A 15334-nucleotide genomic window follows, 5' to 3' on the forward strand; every position below is an offset into this window, starting at 1 on the left:
TTAGTTGATGCCACTTTATCGACTTGCACATCAGTGACGATGAAATGAATATAGATTTGCGGACTTTGAATGTGTGAGCCTGTAAATGAAGGAATTTATGTTTCTTTCAGTGATTTCCACTTGTGGTTGGGAAATTCAGTCTTACTGTTAGCTTAGGGTCTTTCTTTTCCTGTCTGACAGCAGTTATTTTAGTGTGTTGACTCAGTAACATTGTCTGATTTGTTTTTGACAGCAGGCAAGCTTGCAAATGTGTGCCTTTTCCTGCCCAAAATACTTTCTGCAGCTGATCAGTTCTCAAGCACATTCATGTAGGCTAGTGATCAGTGAGCTACTGAAAAATGTGCTGTGTTGGACATAGCGTGTAATTTTCTGAAATTTCTTGTCATTTTGGCACTGTTTTCATGTTACCGCTCCCTGTCCCTTTGACCACACATGCCAAGCTTCCAGATTGATGGTTTATGTGGTTTCCATAAATTGTTTGAGGAAAATACTGGAATATTTCCTAAGGCAAGGATGTGGCCAATATCGTTTCCCACTCTGAACCCTTGCTCCATTAGTAAAGATGATATCATCAACAGGATATTAAACCCTGATCTTCATTCCTTATATAACCAAATTTGTGGTAGAGTTCCAGTATGATGACCTACAGTTTTCATGAGCTCGTTGACCCTTAAGAGAAGAAGGAAAGACAAAATAATTTGTACAAGCTACATGTAAGAATGAAAGTTAGGAAGTTATTTTCACATTGTGTGAATCATTTTACAACTTTTCATTATGTGAAAAGCTCAGTTTACAATTATAGTATACTTGTTCAGTGAACAATAAGACAACGTTCTGTGCATTTACATGATTTCTTAACTTATGTTTATTGTTATACTATTTTACTTTTTATACTCAAAACCATCTTTAATGCCTCTTAATTTTTTCTTTCCTTTGTTCTGTATCTCAAAACTGAAAATGAGAATAATCTGTGGTTTGTTCACAATGTCCTGAATGAGGGCACCCTAAATTCTGAATCAGCAGGAGTCAGTCAACTTTGGTCCCTTAATGCTTTGTCAGGTCGCTGCTGACATTGATAATCTAATACTACTACCCTCGTGTACTGTAGTTGTTACGAAGTGATTGCCATGTTGTGGCAAACCGGTCAGTACATGCATAGTGCCAGCATTGTGTGACAAAAGAGTAGCTTGTGTCTCCGAGTAGCTTGTGTCTCCCTCCCACCTCTCCATCTCTCCATACTACACCCTGCATTTGCCACTCAGCTGCTCATGTGCTGGGAATTGGTGGGCAGAGGTTGCCCCCTCCTCTCTACACACACCCCTGGCAGTTTGTTCAGTATGTCGTGAACAAAGTATATAATGTATATTGAGTGCTGAACAACTTCTTTCATGATGAGGCTTTCTTATGTTTATAGGTTACCAACATATTAGAATGTATGATTTAACTTCAAATAACCCAAATCCTGTGATAAACTACGAAGGTGTGTCGAAGAATGTAACTGGTGTTGGCTTTCAAGAGGATGGGAAATGGATGTTTACTGGCGGAGAAGATTGCAGTGCAAGAATATGGGATCTAAGGTTGGTTTAATGCATTTCTATGTGTCCTGATAATTGGCAAGATATGCAGATTTAAATTATACAAAGTGTCTCATTGTGGTAATGTCACTAATGATGGTGAGTATGATGCAAAATGAAAATGAGTAAAATATGAATGCCTTAGGTACAAAGGAGTAGGTTTATCTAAGAATTAAAGACTTGGAGGTGTACTGTAATTGGTTGCTGCTTGGAAGCACACCAGTCTTGTACATGTATGTAAATCTCTCTTCTCCATGTCAGAGGTCTGATATTTAAAATCCTGTGTTAACCTTGGCTTCTGGCTGACAACAGCCTAACACTTGACAAAACTATGGAATTCTCCCCTCTTTCACTGCTGTTTATCACCTGGCAGGGCCGACAACTTGGTCCTGGAGGATGTTTAAAAAATGGTTTGCCATTCATGTCTATAGCAGCAAGGCTATGTCTGTGTCTAGCTGTGCTGCCCTAGTCTGCTTTTGCTATGCATTTAACTTAGCCCACCAAAAAGAAATTATATAATAACTATGCTTGCATTAATAAGTGATAAGAAATAAAATACTGGAAAAGTCATAATGGAAGATAATATGTATGAAACTGTAAACCAGTACTCATCCTGTTTTTCTATGTCCATACGTGTATTGGAGGTCTGAGGGAGTTCCACCATTCACTTATGTAATAAAATGGAACACCTACAACCATGATTATGGTGCCTTTTATTATAAGGCTTCAAGTTTCAGTGCTTCAGTGCACAATCTTCAGGCCTTAGATGGCTCTGAGGGTGTTAACACCATCCGTATACATGATTCATCAGTGGCCAACATGTATAACTATTTTTATGGATGTTGGCTACTGATGAATCATGTATACAAATGGTGTCAATCCCTTCAGCATCAGCCAAGACCGGATGATCGTGCACTGAAGCACCAAAACTGAAAGTCATGTAATAAATAACATTGTAAGGACGGCTGTTGGTGTTCCATTTTATTACTCTATTCATCCTGGCTAACCACACTTGCATATACCGACACATCAGATGTGCATCCATTGCTGATTGCAGCACTAATTGTGAATAATTATGCACTATATCTCAGCTGAGGCCATCAGGATCCATTTGCAGTGGCATGGGAGTGAGCTAGGATACCATTCGCAAATCTTGCTCTCACCTCTCATCACTGTGCAGCCCACCTCGATGTCTGTACCCAAATATGGAACTGGGAGAATGAACAGTTAAGAGTTATGTTTCATGTCTGGAGCTAATTTTGCCCAAATATCTAGGATTTAATTTGTGAGTAAAGCGTTGTCCAAGAAAGTGGCAAATGTTGGATAGTATCTGGGCTTTGTATTGTGGCGAGTACTGGCTTACAATGACAGTACACATGTGGTATTTGTTGAGGTCACATGAAATCATCCAGGATACATGCAGAATACCATAGTTCCCATTTTATTACAGTGCTCTATCTGAGATATCCATCAGCTTGCCTGCCGAATGTGATCTCCAGGTTCAAGTTCCAGTCTGGCAGGACAGAATGAGTATTGGTTTACAGTTTCATAAATATTATCTTCCATTCTGAATTTTTCAGTATTTTATTTCGTATCACTTATTTTTCAATGATGCATAACAATAGTTACTGCAGGCATAGTTATTATATAATTTCTTTTTAGTGGGGTAAATTAAATGCATAGCAAAAGCAGAATAGGGCAGCACAGCTAGATACAGACATGGCCTTGCTGCTATAGACATGAATGGCAAACACTTTTTTTAAGCAACCTCCAGGACCAAGTTCTTGGCCCTGCCAGGTGAAACACAGCAGTGAAATCTGAACTGCCACACAGATCAGAACAGAATTGGATGAAGTTCACATGGACTCTGCACCATCATTGGAGATCATATACTTTTGAATTAATGAATTTAATAATGCAGACGAGCACCAAAGATGAAGCAGGCTCCAGGCATCCAGTTGAGGTCACCACAAAGGAAACCATTGACAAAATCCGTGATATGGTAATAAAAGACTGCCGAATAAAAATTCATTTAGTTGCTGAGACTGTGAGCATCTCAACTGAGTAAGTTCATAATATTCTGCAGAGAGAGTTGGCTATGAAGACGCTCTGTGCAACTTGGCTGCCCCAATTCCACACAGTCAAAAGCACATCTGGCTTAATATTTCAACACAATGTCTGGTGATATTTAATCATAATCTGCAGGACTTTTTGTGCTGATGAAAACTGGATCCATCATTACTCACAAGTCAAAACAGCAGTCGAAACAATGGTCAAAGGCTGGTGAAAAGTGCAAGACCATTTTGTCAGCTGGTAAGGTGATGGCTTCTGTTTTTTGGGGGTTTACAATGAATAATCATCATAAATTACTTGGAAAAAGGCAGAACCATAACTGGATTGTATTATGCTTTATTTTTCGATGATTTAAAAGTTGCATCAGCTGAAAAAAGACCAAAGTTGTCATACAGAAAAGTACAGTTTCATCAGCATAATGCACCATCCCACATATCAGCAATAACAATGGCAAAAGTGCATAAATTTGGCCTTGACTTGGTTGCTCACCCACCCTATTCACCAGTATTAGCCCCAGGTTACTTCTTCTTCTACCCTAACTTGAACCTTTGGCTTGCTGGGAAGAAATTTTCGTCAAATGAGGAAGTGATAGTTCCAGTCAAAAAGTATTTTGCAGAGTTAGAGAGAACCTATTTCTCCAGTGGGATGGAAAAGTTGGAGGACCAAGTGTTTATCCCTCAAAAGAGGCTATGTGGAGAAATATAGTGAGCTGTTTATGAAACATTTTTTCTTACATTTTTATCAGACTTCTCAAACCTCATATGGTCTGTGATTATGATCATGTACCATGTACACCCTGTTTTATATGTGAATGAAACTTCATTTCTCAGGGACCATTACTTGAGGGTCCTAATTTTTCAGCTTCCAGTAGTGTAACTGTTAAAAATAAAATGCACACATTAACACCATACCCAAAATTGTGATTAATCAAGGAAGAAAGGTTTGAACTTTAATATTCCATTCCCATGAATTTCATTAGAACCAGGAAATATGATGTTCAAAGTAAATTTGATCATATTTATCTGTTGCTACCTGCTAGAAAATCCTTTCCTGTTTTTGTTTGTTCACAACCTTTGAATGGACCTGGGATGGTTGAGAAATGAGATAAGAAAGTTTCTTCTGAGAAAGAGAACCAAAGTATGCTGGATTTGAGGCATACAAAGGCATCTGGAAGAATGCAGGAAACAGAGTGATTGTTACACAAAGCATTATTGTCTCATTTTGTTTCTAAGAGTTCATGAATTGAATGGTACCTTTTCTTCTTCAAAAAATGTTATGCAATTATGAAAAGAATTGCAAGAACCAATAAAAGACTAATGCGGCTCATGGCATGAACACTAGTACTGTTTTGGATTTACTCCTGTTCTTTTAAAGTCATTCCATAAACTGTACACATATTGCAGGGATCAACAAGAAGCTTGCAGTCAGATATTCATATATTGCTTTCATACAAGTGCTGTCTGGTTTCTGAGCTATTATTGTCTCCAATGTTTGTAATCTTGAAACCCGAGCTATATTCGAGCACAGTCATTTGAAATCATTATCATAGCTCAGCCTATCTACAGCTGCATACGTACTCCACAAGTCAACATATGATGGGTACGCTGTATCATTACTACGGGAGTGGTTTGAAAAGTTCTCAGAATTACCACGAGAGGTCAGCACTAGCGCAACAAGTTGTTCACTTGATATTCATTGGACTGTTGTCTGTAAACATGTGCTAGATCAGTGCTCCTGGAAGAGAGCTGTGGTGGCGCGTGGGTCTGTTGTTGTTCCCTTGTAGTGATTTGCGATTGAGATTCGAGCAGTGATTAAGTACTTCATAAAGAAAGGTGTGAAAGCAGAGGACATTCATGCTGATTTCCAGAATACACTGAGGGACTCTGCTCCTTGTTATTCAACAGTTGCCAAGTGGACAAACGAATTTAAATTTGGTCAGAAGAGCTTAGATGATGAACTGCGCACATCTCAGCCAAGATGTGTCACTACTCAAGAAATCATTGCAAAAGTGCACAGAATGGTAATGGAGGATCGCCAATTGAAAGTGTGTGAAATTGCTCATGCTTGCCAGATGTCTGAAAGGGTATATCACATTTTAACTGAAGAATTAGAGATGAAAAAATTATCTGCAAGATGGATGCCACGACTTGTGTTGTGCGTCTGCACACGTGTGCCATCGCTATGGCAGAATTACACAAACTAAGGTATGAATTGTTGCCACATCTGCCTTATTCACCTGATACGGCTCCATCAGACTTCCATTTCTTCCCAAAACTGAAAATTTTTCTTGTTGGATGAAGATTCACTTCAAATGAAGAGTTGGTAGCCGGAGTTGACAACTATTTTGCAGGCCTAGAGGCAACTCATTTTCAAGATGGGATCGAGGCACTGGAACATCATTGGACCAACTGCATTAATCTACAAGGAGACTACATTGAAAAATTTAAAAAAATTCAGTGATGTCAGAATTTTTTTTCTATTCCATTCCGAGAACTTTTCAAACCACCCTCGTAGTTGTTTCCTTTTCTGTTCCAGTCACAAATTGAGTGAGAGAAAAATAACTGTCTGTGCGCCTTCATATGCACCCTAATCTTATCTTTATGGTCCTTATGCAAAATGTCTGTTGGTAGCAATAGAATCATTCTGCAGTCAACCTCAAATTTCGGTTCTCTAAATTTTCTCAATAGAACTGCCCAAAAAGAATGTCGTCTTTCCTCCAGTGATTCCCATTTGAGTTCCCAAAGCATCCCCATAATACTTGCATGCCATTCGAACCTACTGGTAACAAATCTAGCAGCTCACGTTGAATTGCTTCAGTGTCTTCCTTTAATCTGACCTGGCGCTGATCTCAAACACTTGAACAGTACTCAACAATGGATCACACTAGTATCCTATATGCAGTCTCCAGTACAGTTGAACATCACTTTCCTAAAATTCTCCCAATAAACCAAAGTCAACCATTCACCTCCCCTCCTACCATCCTTACATGCTCACTCCATTTCATATTGTTTTGCACTGTCACGCCTAGATATTTAATTGATGTGACTGCATCAAGCAGTACACCACTAATAGCGTATTTCAACATTATGGGTTTGTGCTCCCTACTCATTTACATTAACTTGCATTTTTCTACATTTAGAGCTAGCAGCCATTCAGCACACCAACTAGAAATTTGGTCTGAGACATTTTGATTCCTCCTGCAGTCACTCGATGGTGACATCTTCCATTACACCACAGCATCATCAGCCAACAGCTGTAGACTGCTGCTTACACTTTCCGCCAGTTCATTTATGTATAAAGAAAATAACAGCAGTCCTGTCACGTGTCCCTGAGGCACTCATGCCTCTACCCCTATCTCTGATGAACACTTGCTGTCAAGGACATCATACTGGGTTCTGTTACTTAAGAAGTCTGTGAGCCATTTACATACCTTGGAACCTTTGCTAGGCACTATCTGCTGATGTGTTAACAAACTGAAGCTGTTAATGATGTGAAAATGAAGCTGGAATGTTGTGGTCATGTGGAACAGGAAAGCGTTTTGGGAGATTATACTACATATTATGTCACGAGAAAACAGGATACTTTGTGGGTAATGCAAAGCTGCTCTGGATGGAAATGGGATAATATTCAGAAACTCCTTTACTTTTATTTTCCACTATCTTTTACTTGACATATACATCTATGTACATACTCTGCAAACTACTGTGAAGTGCAGGGTAGAGAATACTTCATGTTGTGGATTGGCAAGAGAGCCAACCCACTATGAGAGGAAGCCGAAAGGCATGCGTTTTAGCTCATGCAGGCTGGCATAAGGTCTGGAACAGGACAAGGAAGTTAGACTTTGGCAAAAAATGGCATAGCTGTTGGAATACTTAACTTTAATCCGTAAATGGTGAACATCGCTCTTGATGGTACATGTTTTACAGCATCAATAGTAACTGGTAATGGCGCTTTGCTAGGTCGTAGCAAATGACGTAGCTGAAGGCTATGCTAACTATCATCTCGGCAAATGAGAGCGTAATTTGTCAGTGAACCATCGCTAGCAAAGTCGGCTGTACAACTGGGGTGAGTGCTAGGATGTCTCTCTAGACCTGCCGTGTGGCGGCGCTCGGTCTGCAATCACTGATAGTGGCGACACGCGGGTCCGACGTATACTAACGGACTGCGGCCGATTTAAAGGCTACCACCTAGCAAGTGTGGTGTCTGGTGGTGACACCACACTTCACATTGTACTATGTGTTAGGGTTTCTTCCCATGCCTTTCACATGTGGAGTGTGGGAAGAAAGACTGCTTAAATGACTCTTTAACTAACTTTTGCAGTCCCATATGTAAGCAGTACATGGGAACTGAAGTACATTTCTAAATTTTTCACTTATTACTGATTCTTGAAACTTTGTAAGTAGGTTCATAATATTGGAAAAACATTATTTGAAAAAATAAATTAATAAAAAATTTAAAAAATCAGCAATTTGTATATAGTTTTTAAAATTTATTGAAATGGTACCACTTTAATAAATATTTTTTGCAATCAAGACTCTTAAAAAAAATAATAAGATTTGAAGCAGGCTTTGGTATCTAACTTCAAAAGACAGCCAACTTAGATCGTTCAGCATTTCTGTTATGCTCTCCTGTGACCATTTGTGCTGCCCTTCTTAGCATACATTCTGCATCCTCTGTTAATCCTATTTGGTACAGGTCTCACACACTTGAGCACTATTCCAAGATGGGACACAAGTGATTTGCAAGCAATCTTCTTGGTGGAGTGATTGCATTTTCACAGTATGCTGCAAATGAACTGAAGTGAAGTGTGCCATCTGATTGGGAATGGTTAAAAAGAAGGGCAGACATCCTCACTACATTATTTTTATTTTTAAATTTCTGCATGACTGAAACATGCAGCGGTATTCAAAGGTCTTGCTTTACTTGTATTGATTTCGGTGTTACAATGCATCATCTTCAACCTCCTTTATGATAAGCTGGGTAAGCATGCGAGTAACTGGGTTACCACCATAATACATCTCAATAGTTGGCACAATCAAATGGATGTCCACGATGATGAATCCCTTCCCTCCTGTTTATGGTGTTTACAGTGCCAGTACAGTTGATGAATATGCAAAGATTCTCCTCACAGCAGGTGCGGTTCCTCTCATCGTGGGGTCTGGGTGACCTTTCCTTCCTTTGAACCTTCCCCAATTTGTCCCTGTCACTTCCTGAGGCAGAAACTATGAATTTCAAAAGATAAGAAGTGTATCACTTTTATTATTATGTGAATGTGTCTATTGACTGTACTATACATTTTGCTTCCTGACACTAAGTATTCATCAGCAGTTCTGCCTCATAATTTGTTAATTCTATTTTCTATTCGGTACTGGCCAGCAATCACAAGTAAGATCAGTGTTCCTGATCACTTTGTGTGCACCTAAACTTCCAAGTTCACAGCATGAGTCTCACCATACTACATTGTTCCTGTTTACTTCAGGGAAATTCCATCATTTTACTGGTATATCAGTTTCCTAATCTATTTTTCCTTCTAACAATGGCTTACTTAATGGCCAAGTAAGTGCATTCCTTGTAATATCACACAAAGGAGAAGAAACATGTCTTTCACTGTAGAACTTTACTGAGCATCAGTTCGAATAATTTGATCTAGTGAATGGTTTTGTGAGTGCAGTTAAAGAGTGATAAGCAGTCTCTATTTTGTGTCTGCAGTTCATATTGTCTGTGATTTTTATTCATTGTGAAATAAATGGTACTGCAGTATATGTTGCACAAAAGAAAGAAATTGTTATAATCGTCTTTTCAGGTCACGAAATCTCCAGTGCCAAAGAATATTTCAGGTATCAGCTCCTGTAAATTGTGTTTGTCTTCACCCAAACCAGGCAGAACTTGTTGTTGGTGACCAGAGTGGTGTGATACATTTGTGGGACTTGAAAACTGATCACAATGAACAATTAGTAAGTTGTAATACTATAACTGCTTTCTAATTTATGTGTTTTATTTCAGACTGAAAGCTTTTATTTGTTTGTGCTGTAGATTCCTGAACCTGAAGCATCAATACAGCATATAGCTATAGACCCCGAAGCTTCATACATGGCAGCAGTAAATAATAGAGGCCATTGTTACATATGGAGTCTCACTGGAGGAGTAGGTGAAGAGCCCACGAAGCTAAATCCAAAGCATAAAATTGAGGCTCATAGACGTTATGCTTTGAAATGCAGTTTCAGCCCTGATTCAACGTAAGTATTATATAAGTGTAGGTTTTATACAGGGTGTTTCAAAATTCAATGGCAAAACTTCAAGATGGATTCCTCATATAACAGTAAGAAAAACATGGCAACATGGGTCTGGAAATGAATAGTTATTGACTTATTCGAGAATGTTACTGTTATGCAGTGCATGCTGACAAGTGTTGTTTACTGGAGGAAAATATATGACATACACAAGGGACAGAATCCGAAAACTGCATAACAAGCAAGTGTGGGGGCAGACACCAATCCCCATGCAACTATCCAGTCGTATCACCAACAGAGGTTTTCCATTAACGTCTTGGCAGTCATTGTTGGCAGTAGCTTGTTGGGACCTTAAGTCGTACCAGAAAGACTTACTGGATGAAACTATACAGATTTCTCACACAATGCATTGCTTGAGTGTGCAGAAGACATGCCACTTGCATTCCGTGACAACTTTACTGTATTTCATGCATGATGGTGCTACCACTCACATTTGTCTTGCTGCCTAGAGGCAGCTGAATGCACATTTTCCTGACTGCTGGGTAGCTAGAGGTGGATCAATTGCATGGCCACCCCATTCATCTGACTTAAATCCCCTAGACTTTTACCTGTGGGGACACATACTGTCTCTCGTGTATTCAACTGCTTTTCCAGATGAACCTACTCTCCATGCACACATTGTGGCGGCCTTTCAGACAGTTTGAAATACACTAGCCATATATGATCATGTGCAGAATTCAGAAAGGCAACAAATGGATGCCTATATTCAGTCAGGAGGAGGTCACTTTAAACATTTTCTCCAATACATAACCAGAGTGTATCAGCTGGCATAACATATATGCACTGCAGTTTGTAGGAACTGAAGGCTCAGTAAATCTGTAATGATGCTTTTCTGGACCCATGTGATGTAGCCTTTTTTCTTCTTGTTGTATGAGGAATCCATTCCTGAAGTTTTGCTGTCGAGTTTTGAAACACCCTCTATGTCATGATTTTAGGCCCAAATCAATATATTTTTGATATACTTGATTTTGGTTGTCAGCTGTTGGATATTTTTATGTTTGATGGGGAATTCTGATGTGAATGACACAGATACAGATACATCGCAATAGAGGACAGATTTTTTAATCAGTTTGTTTTGGTGTTTAAACTGTAAAAGGATTAAGGTAAATTTAATGTATTGCAGGTTACTTGTAACAACATCAGCAGACCAAACTGCAAGAGTATGGAAAACATCTGACTTTACTCTGCTTCAGGAACTTAAGCATGAAGACCAACGCTGGGTCTGGGATGCTGCCTTCAGTGCAGATTCACAGTATGTCCTTACAGGTATGTTTTACCTAGCACCTTTGTTGTTGCTGTTAGTTGGGGCATTTTACTAATGAAAGTTACCAAGTTTAAGTGTATAACATAATGTATCAATAAACTGAGAAATCTGTACAAAATATTTGAGCCTTTCATGGCCACTTGTTGGCACATTGCCTATTGGCTTTATGTCTCCATTTCTTCTGCCAATCTTTATTTGACTATTTTCTGACATTTTGCCAGTACCTGACATTGTGAAAAATTCACTTTCCATCGCTGGTGGCAGACTGGAGTCAATCTCGTGACTGTAGATTATATGTACCTCTCAGGAATATAATGCATATCCTATGCATAGGAAAAGTATGTGGGAATGACAAGGCAATCCTTCAGCACCAGGATCTGAACATAAACAATATTGTAAGCTGGGTTCATACTTGGCTACCACGGGGCCCCAACCTTTGCAGCTTCTTTACCCTTCCGTGCTGCATGTCTATCCTCTTGCTGTTCTTGGGAATGTATTCTGCATTTTTAGGCCGTTTTTGGAAATATATTCTGCATTTTTAGGCTGTTTTTGGAAATGTATTCTGCATTTTCAGCAGTCAGTATCAGAATGCTCTCCACTGTTCCTTTTCTTTCTTCATTCACCTTCTCCTATCCTTCCTCCACATCAGCGTTTGAAGTTGCTCTTTCTCTTCCTCCCTATGCACTTGTGAAGGCCGGCCCGTGCAAATGACGCGTAACAGGCGACAGGGTAACGCGTAATTCCCAGTTCCAGGCCAACAGGTAGGGCTAGGGTTTGCACATACCCCTTGGAGCAGGCTGGGCCCATGGAGCGGTGGTTGCCTGAACTGCTACCTTTCCAAATTGCCAATTGGTTCCTCTGTCAGGTGTTTGGGAGGTGTGACCTGAGGTGTGAACAATCACTTAAGGCAGGTGTGCCCCCATCTGAAGGGGGCCCCCAGTTGGAAGGAGAGCACCATCGGATATGCTCGCAATCGTGGGGGATTTTCTCGCAATGAACCAATCATCTTCACAGTCGATGGCTATGAAATGTAAACGGAATGAGGCTAACGATTCGAAGATCCTCTCAGCTGCGCTGAGGTTCCTCACGATTTCACATACTGACGACTGTCAGGCCTTCGCTGTGGTAAATCCGTGTATTAATCAGAAAGGTTTTGATGCAGTTGTTTGCCCTGTGAAATCCTGCTCTCATTTACACAATGGCACTTTGCGTTTGGAGACTACTTCTGATTCTCAAGCACAGCAACTGCTTGCAGCTTCACTCCTCCGTGGCTATCCTGTTCGTGGTGAGGCCCATCAAATGCTCAATCCTCCCCTTGGTGTTATTTACACTACGCTGTTCTAAGGTCTGGCAGAGTCAGAAATCCAATACCTCTATGATAGGGCGTCATTGCCATCAGTCGGGTGATGAAAAGAGTAGATGCCTCCTTAGTGCCCATACATACTCTGTTTCTCACTTTTAATAGAGTTGTTCTTCCATCAAAGATCGAAGCACGTTATGAAGTTATCACATGCAGACCGTATATTCCGAACCCGATGTGCTGCTACTAGTGTCATCATTACAACCACACTCGAGAGACCTGTCGACACGCAGCCAAATGTGTAACCTGTGGTAGGGATGCTCACGGGGGCGATACTCGACCTCCTTCTCCCCCCTGCATCAACTGTAATAGTGATCGTGGTGCCTCCTCCCACAATTGACCCGTGTATCTCAATGGCTGGGCTGTCCAGGAGATCTGGGTGAAGGGAAAAGTGCCTTACCCAGTTGTTCACAACTTGTTGGCTGGTCGGAAACCCAGAATTCTACCATCTGGCACCTACGGTACTGTTCTTGTTACATCTCGCTTCACGAAGGACGTGGCCGCGCAGACGTGTGACCTCAAATTTAGCACCACAGTTGTGAAATTGCCCACCATCTTGCTAGCATCTGTATCCTCCTCCAGCTGTGCAACATGCCACCAAACTCTCGCCTCATGGGGTGAAGTCACCAGCTACACAATGGCAGGCCAGAAAGGGCAGAAGGAATACTCCCATTAAGACTTCCTACATCCCTCCAGCCAGCCAACACCTGAGTCTTCCTCTGCTAACTGGAAAGGCTTGAAGAAGTCAAACAAAGGCAAACCGTCTTCTCCTTCGCCGACTTGGAGGGAGATCCTCTTCGACTGTGTCATCACGTGATACCCTCGTCTGGCCAACCTCCATGTCGCCGGTGCACACCACCAACAATTTTTCAGACCTGTACTACACAGGCCAACAGAAAGAGAATGCTGATGCTCCTGTAGCCTCATGGAGCACGATCCTCCTTCCTGTGTGCCCTCTTTGAAGGCCGGCACTCGGCAGCTGCCAAGATAACACCCCTTCATTTTCTCCTCGCCACGACTCTCCTTCAGTGGAACGTTTGTGGCCTACAATCCAACAATGAGGATTTATGGCCGCTCTTAGAATCACAGTGTCCACTTTTTCTCTGCTTTCAGGAAACAAAATTGCACCCTCACGACCGCATTGAGCTCTCACGTCTTCCCGGTCCATTTTGACCTCTCCCCAGAGGTCAGCATTTTATCTCAAGGGGGAGTCATGCTGTTCGTAAGTTCATAGTCAACCTGTTTCCCTGACTACCCACCTTCAAGCTGTTTCAGTTCACCTTTTCCTTCCTCATTTGACCTTTTCCCTTTGTATTGTTTATGTCCCTCTGTCATATGATGTCACCAGGGCAGACTTCCTCCAGCTTATAGGGCAGCTACCTTGCCCCTTTCTGCTGCTTGGTGATTATTGCACTTATTGCACACTATTCCCTTTGGGGTTCTTGCAGTACCTGTCAAAGAGGCACCCTCTTGGATGACCTTACTCAACTTACCCCTTCTGCCTTAACACAGGAGCACCCATGTTCCTTTCAGACTTCATGCACACTTATTCCCATTGGGACCTATCCTTTTGCACTGCCCAGCTTGCAGCTTGCCCATCATATCGAGTGGTCCATTCTATCTAAATCATACTCGAGTGACCATTTCCTGTGTACTACCTGTTTGCTGCCTCCTACTCCACCTCTGTGCACACCAAAATGACAGCTTTTAAGGCTGACTGGAGGCTTAACTTCTCCCTGGCTACCTTCGACAAACAAAATTCCCCCAATTGTGATGACTAGGTGGAATATCTTACAAACATTATCCTTGCCACCGCAGAACCTTCCATTCCTCGCACTTCCTCTTTACCACGCTGTGTCCTGGTCCCTTGGTGGAGTGAGGCGTGCCACGATGCAATTTGCGTGCTGAGACATGCTCTCCTCATTTTTAACTGTCACCCTACAATGGCAAACTGCATTCATTATAAACAGTTGCGTGCACAGTGTCGTCATGTTCTTTTGGATAGCAAAAAGCTAGCTGGATTTCATTCACTAGTTCTTTTAACAGTTCCACTCCCTCTTCCGTTGTGTGGGCCAACCTCCGACGGCTCTCTGGGACCAAGATCCGTTCCCTAATGTCCAGCCTGACAGTAGCAGATGATATCATCGTGGAGCCTATTGCTATTTCCAACACCCTGGGCCACCATTTTGCAAGATCGAGCTCCTCCCACTGTCATCCTATCTTCCTCCATCAGAAATGAGTGGAGAGGGCTCAGGCGGTACCCTTCTCTTCTCCAAGTGCTTCTCTTCTCTGAGTGCTACAGTGTTGCCTTTACTATAAGGGAGCTAGATCTTGTTCTCACTTTGTCCCGATCCTCCACCCAGGGCCAGATGCCATTCACATTCAGATGTTGCAGCACCTTTCTCTTATGGGCAAGCACTTTGTGCTTAATACATACAACCGCATCTGGGCAGAGGGCACGTTTCCCAGTGCAGGTGTGAAGCCACTGTCGTACCCATACCTAAGCCCGATAAGGACAAACACCTTCCTTCTAGCTACCGCCCCATTTCTCTCACCAACTGTGTTTTCAAGGTGATGAAACATGTGAGTCTTGCTCGGCTGGTATGGTGGCTTGAGTCTCACAATTCACTAACCACTGCACAGTGTGGATTTCGAGCACGGCGTTCTGCAGTTGACCATCTTGTCACTTGGTCAACCCATGTCATGAGTGGTTTTCTGCAGAAATCCCAGACTGTGGCCATGTTTTTCAATTTGGAGAAAGCGCATGGCATCT

The 15334-nt window shown here is 41.5% G+C and overlaps 1 protein-coding gene across 2 annotated transcripts in view; it reads left to right on the forward strand.

Annotated features, from left to right (window-relative positions):
- LOC124620255 (target of rapamycin complex subunit lst8) overlaps positions 1–15334 on the forward strand; it is a 47875-nt gene that overhangs the window by 2118 nt on the left and 30423 nt on the right. For both annotated transcript variants that reach the window (XM_047146925.1, XM_047146932.1), the window contains exons 3-6: positions 1415–1577; positions 9451–9601; positions 9681–9883; positions 11061–11203. In XM_047146925.1, coding sequence (XP_047002881.1) covers positions 1415–1577; positions 9451–9601; positions 9681–9883; positions 11061–11203 — 660 coding nt within the window. The remainder of the gene's footprint in view (positions 1–1414; positions 1578–9450; positions 9602–9680; positions 9884–11060; positions 11204–15334) is intronic.

Source organism: Schistocerca americana, chromosome 1, assembly GCF_021461395.2.
Source record: "Schistocerca americana isolate TAMUIC-IGC-003095 chromosome 1, iqSchAmer2.1, whole genome shotgun sequence".
In the NCBI taxonomy this organism is placed as follows: Eukaryota; Metazoa; Arthropoda; class Insecta; order Orthoptera; family Acrididae; genus Schistocerca; species Schistocerca americana.